This window comes from Orcinus orca, chromosome 5, assembly GCF_937001465.1.
Source record: "Orcinus orca chromosome 5, mOrcOrc1.1, whole genome shotgun sequence".
Classification (NCBI taxonomy): domain Eukaryota; kingdom Metazoa; phylum Chordata; class Mammalia; order Artiodactyla; family Delphinidae; genus Orcinus; species Orcinus orca.
Genome location: NC_064563.1, coordinates 134,975,110 through 134,986,340, shown reverse-complemented (window position 1 = coordinate 134,986,340; position 11,231 = coordinate 134,975,110). Strand labels below are relative to the sequence as shown.

The 11,231-nt window shown below is 31.2% G+C and overlaps 1 protein-coding gene across 1 annotated transcript; it reads left to right on the top strand.

The window, feature by feature from the left end:
- Positions 1–9,825: 9,825 nt before the first annotated feature.
- LOC117199132 (keratin-associated protein 19-3-like) lies at positions 9,826–10,026 on the top strand. Its single transcript, XM_033417734.1, has one exon. It carries the CDS (start codon positions 9,826–9,828, stop codon positions 10,024–10,026), a length of 201 nt encoding a protein of 66 aa, XP_033273625.1.
- Positions 10,027–11,231: the final 1,205 nt, after the last annotated feature.

Genomic DNA, 11,231 nt, shown 5'->3' with positions numbered 1-11,231 from the left:
CAACTATGACAATATTGAATTATAAAACATATATTTCATTTTCTATTTATTTTCCATAATACTGAATTTTATAACTACAGTAAAAACTAGGTACTATTCATCATTTCTTGTCCAAAAATATCATATAGTTCTTAAATATTGCATGACTATATATATATATATATATATATTAGAATGAGGTTAATAGAAAGTGGAAAGAAGAAAAGAGGAAGGAAAAAGAAAAAAGGAAGGAAGGAAGGGATAGCTCTGTGTAAATAAAGTATACATTAAAAAGTAACTTTTTCTTTAGTAACCAAGAAACCACAATACAATTATAAAATTATTTAGCCTTACAAATGTAAAGATAGATTTTGGTAGAAATCTTTAATTACTTGTAATTATTTGTAATTAGGATTACAAGTAATCTTTAATTACTTGTTATTACTTTTTGATATAAGAAATTGAAGTAGTATTGACAGAAGAATATGAAAATATACTATTTCTTGCTATTACCAGAACATAATTGTAAATATTAAATGCTGGTCTTGTTGATTCCTACTAAAATGCCGAGATCAAAATTCTCACCCATGAAATACTTTTGTGTTATCAAAAGATTAAAACATAATGCAGAAAATAAATGGTAAAATGTAGCATCAGATAGTTTACAAAATTTGAATGAAATAAATATTAAAAAAGCATATGTATTACTAAATAATTGCCCTCTTGCCATGTTAAATTAATTATAATTTTATTAGCATTGCAACTTCAGTGACTAACAGGTCTAAGAGATGTCTTGAACATTGAAGAGATAGAAATCATTTGCATCATTTAATATGATGAAAAATTAATGGCCAATAAAATAGATTGGGCTGTGGCTTCTGTGACCAGGGGTGTTGCTAATCTGTGGATGTGGCAGCTTTTGAGAATAGGTGGTGGTGGATATGAATGCTTCCATCCAGCTTGTCATGGAAGACACCTCTGGTTTCTACTAAGTTTTAGGACCTAAGATTCTTGGGGGAATGATCCAACAACAACATCAAACTTTTCAAGTGTTTCATCCTATCAATTCTATTTCCAGCTTGTAACAAGCGAGAAGATGAATTGCAAGCTTACAACTTGTTGGCATAAGATTTAAGAGCTGTCTGTATATGTACAGCTGTTCAATAGCAATTTGGACTTATTCTATAAATATTGGATATTTTACCACAACAGTTATCTCTCCTTGCACTCTCAAGATAATGATTTTTCATCTGAAATTTCTTTTGTGTATTTTACACTGGGAGAGATCTCTATAATCACTTTTCAATACATGTGTTTAAGATGGCATTATAGTATGGTTTTAACTTTAGTCATTTATCTTAATAAGTTTCCTTTGTTTTATGGTATTTGAAATGAAGGCAACTGTTTCTCTTCCTGAAGACAACATTTATTCCTATCATTAAGTCAGTGGAAAACAAATAGCACAAATTAAGTTTGAGAGGGAGAGATTGCTGATCTTTCCTGGTTTGCTTTTTTTCTTCTCTATTCTGTTTGTGGATGAGAATCCAGACTTCCAGTCCTAAGTAGTGTCATCAGTCATCACTGAAGTACTTATTAGACAGTAAATATGGCCTCAATGGCTTTTTGAATTTTTAATCAAAATTCATATTGGTGTTAACTGCAATTTATGGCAATGATCTTGTGTGCTAAAATCCCTGGGTTGAGATTCTGGTTATAAACATTCTTGATTTTAATTTCTTTAGCCACCTAGACTCTGGTTATATCTACAGATAGTATTCTGAATCACCAAAGGGAGATTGATATCAATGAGCTGTGTGAAAGCTTTATACTGAACCACTGAATCAAAGAGTCTACCCATCCTATCACACAGACCCTGTTATTTGTCTTTTAATTAGCTGACTCACGACTTATTTATAGGGTGAGGACTACTTAAGCTGCTCATCAGCTAGAAATTTTGATTGATTTTCTTTCTCCAAATCTTTGCTATTTCCACCTTTTAAAAGCATGTTCACAGAGTCTTTTTGGTACTCTGCACCAAAACCTTAATTGGGAAATTAATTGAAAGTCACCCTAATTTAAATTAGAAACATTTAAAAATTAACCTGATAGGAAATTTTCTGTAAATCACAATTAATCTAAATCATAGTCCATTGAGTAAAAAGAACATAACTTTTTTTTTCATTTTAGCACTTCTAGTGGATGAGTATATAATTGTGGTTTTTAATTTGCATTTTCCTGATAACTCTGATAGCTGATGATGTCAAACATTTCATTTACTTATTGGACGTTTGTATGTCTTTGTTTCAGTGTGCCTAGGTTTTTAGTGATGTTTTATCTTTGGACATTCGAGTTGTAGGAGATCTTTTGATGAATATATCGATCTCTATCTGTATCTCTATTCCCTGTGTCTAATCTATATCATTTATATCTATATGTATATCTATCTATATTTATACTTTATTTCTTCCAGGCTGGGGATTGCTGTTGATGACGTAGATTTCACAATTTTTATTTTATAGTCAGTGCTTTCTGCATCTAAAACAAATCAAAACAAAATGTCTAGAGGCTTTAGAATTTTAGCTCTTATGCTCAGGTCTATAATACATTTTGAATTAATTTTTATGTATACTATGAATAAATTAAGCCATTTTTTTCTGTTTTCATATGAGTATTTCATTGTTTCAGTACTATTTAATGAAAAGTCTTTTGTTCTGGAATCTTTGTAGAAGAAAAAGTTGAATTCTAGACTTCTTAATATTTTCCATTCTTTTATTTGTGTATCCTCACTTGAATATCACACATTCTTGATTATACTAGTTTAATGTCTTAAAATCAGTTAAGGCAATTTTTTTAAGATTGTGTTGGATATTCTAGGTCCCTAGGATTTCCTTATATGTTTTAGAATACTTTGTAAATATATATTTTGTACAGGCTTTTTGATTAAGATTTTATTTAATATATAATTTTGAGGTATTCAATCTATTGTCAATACACAAACATTATATATAAACATATATATATTTATTAACTTATTCCAGCATTAATTTGTAACTATCAAGGACTAGGTCTTGCACATCTCTCTTTAAAATAATCTCTAACTATTTTATGTGTTCTGATAATATTTTAAATGATATTTTTGCATTTTATTTTCTAATTTTTAATGTATAATTTCATACTGGATTTGTAGATTGAGTTTATTTTTTCAAAGATATTTTTACATTTTATTTTCCAATTTTTCATGTATAATTGTATTATTAATTTGTATATAATTAAACTTGGGCTTATTTTATAAAATAATTAGTGTAAAATTAATATTATTTATTGCACTAATTAGAATTATTTAGATAGTTGCTAACATTCATCATTAAAGCAATATGGGCTTAGTGTTTTCTTATTAGAAGTCTATTTATTTTCCTACAAATTTATTTTCTTAAGAAATATAATCTTTAAAGTCTTTATTTTTTCTTGTTTCAGTTTTAGGAAACTTTTTATTTTGAAGAATGTTTTAACTTCTTCCAAGCAGTATGCAGTTTAGAAATCAGTACAGAGCACTTGATTTTTATCTTATTTGGTATTAAGAAAGCCTTTGGATGACTTCCCTGGTGGCACAGTGGTTAAGAATCTGCCTGCCAATGCAGGGGACTTGGGTTTGAACCCTAGTCCAGGAAGATCCCACATGCCATGGAGCAACTAAGCCCATGAGTCACAACTACAGAACTTGTGCTCTAGAGCACATGAGCCACAACTACTAAGGCCCATGCACCTAGAGCCCATGCTCTGCAACAAGAGAAGCCACTGCAATGAGAAGCCCACACACTGCAACAAAGAGTAGCCCTGCTTGCCGCAACTAGAGAAAGCCCGTGCACAGCAATGAAGAACCAACACAGTCAAAATAAATAAATTAATTAATTAATTTAAAAAAAAGAAAGCCTTTGGAAAATCAGGTTAGTTTGTTTTCTATTGTATTAGTCCTGTCCTGGGTGGAACCAGTTTTGAGCAATTAGTCATTATATATATAATCATAATATTGATATAGCTCAATAAAATCCAAAATTGAGACAGTAGAATAAAGCAATGGCATGAAGCATTTTGTGACTTTTTAAGTCACCATAATTATCTTGAAGCTCTGTGGTAATCTCACCTCAGAGAACTTCAAATATGTTTCTAGTCATTTAGTAGCAGGTTCTCAAAAATGAATCACATGGATATCAGGCAGTGGAATATCAAATATCCCATTAACATTATGTGTAAACCCTTAACAAATATTTCCTTCATTTGTTCATCCTTTGATGGTGATGAATTTTTAAAATGTGTCCAAATTTTTAAAAGATCTGTAATATTAAAGATATCCATAATTAATCTCTGAAAGAAATCACTATTGTAGGCTCACATTGTCTACTACTCTGTTCCTCTTCCCAGTTTCTGCACAAGATCAATAGAGCCATTTACCTATTTTCAGCATGTTATTATAATCCTGGATTCAAGAAACGAGTCCTAAATTTCCAGAATGCCCTCTTGAGTTTTTTGAGGTTATTATTGCAAAGGATTGTCAACATTTATTTAACTGGGGCACTATCGGTTTTGACTAGGCTTAAATATAGGGGAAAAGGAACATTTATTTGCTTTGTTTTCTCTCTCTTCTTTCTATCTCTTCTCAGGTTTGGAAATGCCTTCTTTAAGGAGGCATCAAGGTTTTAAATATTGTCCATTAAAAATTAAGAAATAGGTCTATGCTGGACACTTTAAACAAGATTGGTTCTAAGTTGGCTTCAAACTGCATACAATCAAGTAGAACTTGTTTGTATATCAGTATTTTTAGATATTTGACATCTAAGTGATTTTAATTTCAAATGAGACATGGATTTAGGAGTATAATTAGTACCTTGATTACCTCAAATGATAAGAACTAGTCATTATTACGGAAAAATAAAGACAGAGAGCCTTCACAGCAAAGGAGAGTCATCTTCACAGTGTTGTCAGCCATTAAACTGGACAGGAGAGATTCTCAAAAGTCTAAATGAGGTGGAGGTTATGCCAGTCCTTATGTTAGAACAGTCTTGAAGTTGCAAATAATAATTCTTATTATAGACATAATTTAATCAGAGGAATCCTAATTGAGCTAAAGAGTTAATTTAAAAGTTTTACTATGATGGGTGATGACTCCGTGCATATTAAACAAAACAAATAGCCAATAACATTAGTTTCATAAAATTTCTTCTGAGGAATGAAAATGAGGTAGTTCTGAATGATTTAGTACACCTGTAACTTAGGGTATAAGAACTTCAGCACAGGTGTTGAGATCCATACACAGGAAACACACCTTCAATAGCAAACCAAGACTTCAGCCCCTGACACCATGAGCTACTACTGCAACTACTACTGAGGCCTGGGCTATGGCTATGGATAGGGTTGTGGATGTGGCAGCTTCCGCAGACTGGGCTATGGCTTCAGAGTCTATGGATATGACTCTGGTTATGAAAGCTTCAGAAATGGCTGCCATCACTACCCATTTTTCTGTGGAACATATGGATTCTCTAGCTTGTATTAAAATTCTTCTTTATGAATCTAATATCTGGCTCCATAAGTAGACTTGCTTAATCTGATTTCAATCATGGGCCAATCAAGATTATGCTCGGTCCATTTGTTCAATATAATTAGTGCCAAAGACTTTTAGTACATTTATAATTACATGAGGTCTCCTCAATTTCCTTAATAAGCACTCTTAATTTGAAACAGCAAATATAGCTTTGATTTAATTCATTTATTCTCAATTATATATACATATAACTCAGTATAAATATTAGTCAACATTGAAGGAATATTTTAATATACTTTCTTGAATTTTTATTTCCTTGACTTTAATCAGATAATACTTAGAGTTTATTTCAACAATAATAAAAAATTCAACTTTAACAATTTTGAGTAACATATCTATGTTAACAAATAAAAATGATTTATATGTTTTACATTTGATGCAATTTTATTTATCAATGCAGTCCAAAATATGTAAATAATCCATCCCTTCTTTCAAAATATGTCCTTTTGTGGTAATTAAAGAACAGTGGTAGACTCCAAACTTCTAGGAAAGAAAAATATTTGTTAAATGAATTTCTTGATTATATATATCACCTTTCTCTATTTGCTGTTATTTCACTTGGTATTCTCATGAAAATAGTTATTTTATAATCTTACTAAAAGTGTTACAAGCTAATTAATTAAAATATATGTAGTATTAAAAATATAAATTGGTTTAGATTTTTATTGTTACTGTTTTTCTGTGGCATGCAACAATATTCTTTTTCACTATCATCAGCATCATCATGACATTAAATTCTTTTGCAACTGTAAATAAATGTAAACACCTAGTTATAACCAATAAATATATTATTCTGCAGCTTTACTTGAAGAGAATCATCGAAAGAGTTTTTTTTTTTTTTTTTTTTTAAGTGGAATTTCAACCAATTAACACACACCAAAAAGCAAACATTTTATTGCTGGTGTTTCACATAATTGGGTATATAAATGATACAATATAAATATATTGTTCCAAATTTGAATGGCATTTTCAGGTAATATGAATAATATGAATATGAATAATTCATGTACAGTGAAGTTTGTTTTTGTTGTTTAGGTTGGTGAAATCTAACAAGGACAACAACAGAAATAGGAACTGGACCTAACATTAAGGTTGTATAGTGCTGCTCCCTATAGTGCAACTAGGGAAACTGCAAATGGTTAAATGGCTTGCCTAGAGTCACAAACCCAAGTGTCAGAACCAAGATCAGAAAACAGTTCGCCTGAATTCTGGTGTTCTGCTCCATCATGCTGATTCTTTTTCATTGTATATTTTAAAAATTTGAATACCATGTGGAAAGTTCTCATCATGTTTTCATGAACAGCTATAATTTTATAGCTAAATTTATGGGGATTAATTTCCTCTTAGATTAACTACCTCTTATTGTGTTTCCTTTTACATTTTTATTGTTACAATTTTATTTTATTGTATGTAATCTCCTACTTCTCAATTTCTAATTTAGTTTTGCTTCGAGGCAAATGAAGAATGAATAATTTTAAAGCTCAATTCTCAAGATCATGACTTTTTATTAGATTTAAATTTGTTTAAACTATATGAAGATAGAAAAAAATAAAACTCGGCCAGTTCTGGTCACTTGTCCAATCATATGTTATGCTTTCATAGGAGAGGTTATGCTAGTTAAATTTTGGTCATTCCATTAAAGGAACTTTGACCCATATAACCAAATTTCATTTGAAACTATTCTATTCTCACACAGTATCTTCACAGCCTGAGGAAGCTGTTGCAAAGTTGCAAAGAGAAATAATTATAAAAAAAATTAGAATGAGAAATATGCATGTGTGGCACTCCTAGTATAATATAATATTTTTGTAACCTACATTTTCATACTTTATTGATTTGTGTCTGAATTTTAAGGAAAACTATGGAATGTATAACAAAAATTTCCATTACATATAAGTAAAGACCATTACTTACCCCAAAAGCAAACACATTTTCTTCTTTGCCATCCATTATCATAGAATTGTTTAACATTAATTTCAAAGGAAACTTCCTAAAAGTGAAATGAAGGAAAAAAAAAAAAGATTATCATTCAGTCTATTTAGGGCCTAACAAAGAAGCATAAAACAATATTTCTCTAAAGAAATATATATCGCTCATTTTCCAATGGATATTTTCATTTTGATCATTTTTTTCACTTAGGAAAAAAACAAGGCAAATATTTGTTCCATAGAGTCTATAATATTTTAGTGTTGATATTTTATTGCCAATGACCATGAATCGAATTGGTTTTGGGCAAAACTCTCACATTTTATTCCTTGAAACTATTTTGATTTTTATTTGACTGTTGAAGTTTTCCATTTATGTTTTGTTTAGTGTTTTATCTCAAGACGATGCATCCTTTTTATTCCAAACAAACAAGACTCTCCATTAATCACTCTCACACAATATGGCTGAGTTATATGGGCAAAATGTGATATCCTTAACTCAGTCTGAATTAGTTGTGATTCTATGTCTTCAAAAGGACTAACTGAAAATGAAAAATTGAGCTTATCAACTCTTTCTAGTTCAGAATGAGAAGTCATGAAACAGTATTTGGATAAAAGACACATGGCAAATGGATTATGGCATACTGAGTCATATTGTGGCTTCAAAAGGTAGCTTGCTAAGGTGTAGTCAGAGAGTTGCATAGATTGTGGTAGCCATGATAGTAAATGTAATTTACTTATACTTTATTTATTAGTTATATAAACAATTCTTAATTCCCTACTCTGTTGTTTAGAAGTGAAAACATCCATTTGAAGAAATTAATCTTCGATAAAATACTTGGAAATCTTACAAAAGTTCAACTACATGTTCAAGACCGTGTAAATTAAATAACTTTTTACCGACCCAAGTCAAGAGTCAGGTGCTACATGGAGATTAATCCAGTGTAGGGTCAACCTTGGACCTCATTGACTAACAGTGAAATTAGCAGAGGAACTCCATGAAGTCCAAGATGAAAGTCCTCACATATATTTCTTGTCTCTTGGTTCTGTGTTATTTTGACATTGTGTTCTCATTTTCAAAAATTTGAAGATATTTTCAATATTAAGATACTATTTTAACATTCAGAAGGACCTAGGAGTTTGTTGTATGTTTTAAAAGATAAGACCTTAATGAACAATTAACAGATTAGTAATGAGTGGTAAGAAATCGCCTGAAGATGAATGGGTACAGGACACACATATAAACAAATGGAAAGATATTACGGTAAATATAAAGAAGAGATAGAAAGAAAGACATTTATTGGAATAGCAAGTGGAAGACTGGGGTAGGGGGAAATATTGTCAACTTTAAAAATTTACCTGGTTGTTCCTCATGAGTATTGAGAGGAAGGGAAGAAGAATGAGAGTTAAAGTGAGAATGAAAATAGAGATCATATATGGATAACTGAAGAAGGGTAAGGAAAGGGAGAAATAAGCTGGCTTGTGCAAAAACATAGACGCAGATGCAATCTGCAATTTTAGTAGGACTTTGAATAGAACCAATTATGGAGGAAGGTTTTAGGATTTGAAATGAAAATTGAACTGCTACTCCGATAAGCCAGCTAAAAGCTGGATTTTGTGCCCTCAATTTCTGAAATTAATTGTTCCATGTTTTGCAACCAAAAGGTTCTAAAGATGGTGTGTAAAGCCAAAAATTATAAAGGTTATTATGAGTTAAATGTTAAAAATCAACATATGGCTTTTTTAAAAAAAATAAAATGTTTTCATATATTCTAAATAGAGGCACTTTCTTCAGTCCTCACCCCATAAGTTTGCTTTCTAAAAAATATAGATTTAACGTCTGTAAATTGAACAAATATCTGTGAATTTAGTTGGAGATGGAGTTATTCATTCAGGAGATGACAGAACAGAGGAAATGTTTAATTATAAAGGAAATGCCATCAAATGTAAGTGGTGTAGTATACCTGATAATAAACAATTTAGCTTAGAGTTTGGAATGCACAAATTTTGAAGAGTCAGACATTTCTTCCCATAAAATCAAAGCAACCGGCTCAAGGACATCTTAAATAAGAAGCTAAGTAACCTGAAATATTTTAATGAGAATGAGGACCTCTCTCTGTGTCAGGAGACAGCAGATTAATGAGTTATAACATTACAGGTAATATGCAGAATGACACATAGGAAGGCTATACAGGTAATATGTAGAATGACACATGATTTATCACATGCTCTAACCAAGGTATATAAGCTTCCCTCTACACATGTTGAGATCCACACTCAGGATCTTGTCTTGAACAGCAAACAAACCACACCACCCCTGACACCATGATCTACTACAGCAAATACTATAGCCATAGCCTGAGCTATGGCTATAGTGGCTTTGGTGGACTGGGGTATGGCTATGGTTGTGGATGTGGCAGCTTCTGCAGACTGGGCTATGTCTGTGGCTTCAGAGGCTATGGCTGTGACTCTGGTTATGGAAGCTTTGGATATGGCTGCCATCGCTACCCATTCTTCTATGGATGATATGGATTTTCTAGCTTCTGTTGAAATCCTACCCCAGGAGCCCAATATTTGAGGCCATAAAATAATTATCTAAGTCTGACTAAAATAACTATACCAAACAAGATCACCCAGGACCAAGCCAAGATCAAAAGTATTTAGTGTCTAAGATTTTAGGAATATTTATCATTTCATAATTGTCTGCTTCATGTTTCTTGTTGTCTCTTATTCATGCTTTCTTAACTGTGGGATTTATCTAATCCTTTTGCAATACATTTTCCTAAGTTAAGACAGCATACATGGCTGTTATTTTTTTATTTACCTCACAATATCAATGTGATTATTTGTAACTGCACCTAATTGACAATGAAAAAAATAAACTACTCCATGAAGAGCTAAGGTAATAGGAGATCTTACACTCACCCATATGGCTAGATAGATACACATAAACCATAACCTTCAGTTAAAATAAAGATCTTTTTCTCTGAATGCTAAACCAGATCTTATTCAATGCTTTTATTTAGATAACATTGGTATTTAAAACCAGCACTGAAATATCAACTTTATATATTTTCATATTTAAAGTGAAGCTAACATGAAGAATAAGTGTTCTTCTGTTTTGTCCAAAATTGATATTTATTTAGCTCTTTCAGTGATAAGAAAACCTGATGATAGAATAAAACTTCTCTCTAAATATACATTGAAAAATGAACTTCTGTTTTTGAATCTCTATCATGTTTTCCTCATGGTCTGCCATGGTGTGACATGCCATTGTTCTTCAGTATTATCAGCACATTGAAATATTTTGCACTTCATCAGGGAAACTTAAAAATCACTGTCATTCCTTGGGAATGACATTTGATCAGGACATATTTTACATTTGGTAGTGTATATAGGTCCTTTTTTTTTAATCTGTATTGAGGTTATGGCTGATCTGAAGCTTTATACATTCTAGCAAGTGTCTTAAAATGCTGACCTTCAAAAAGTGGGTCACTTCTTGTTAGTACTTCAAATAAATATTTGACCATGAAAAACACATAACAAAATGTCAGCATTTTGCCAAAAAAATGTTATATATTTAGGTAGTGAAACAAAAGTGAATATCTTTTGTTTGAGTTATTAAATTCAATAAAACCAAGGCAATAATATAATGACAGAATTGTGAAGCTGGCTGGGGCACTGTAAAACTTAACAAAACAGCATCTTAGATGGGAAAGTACCTCCAAAAA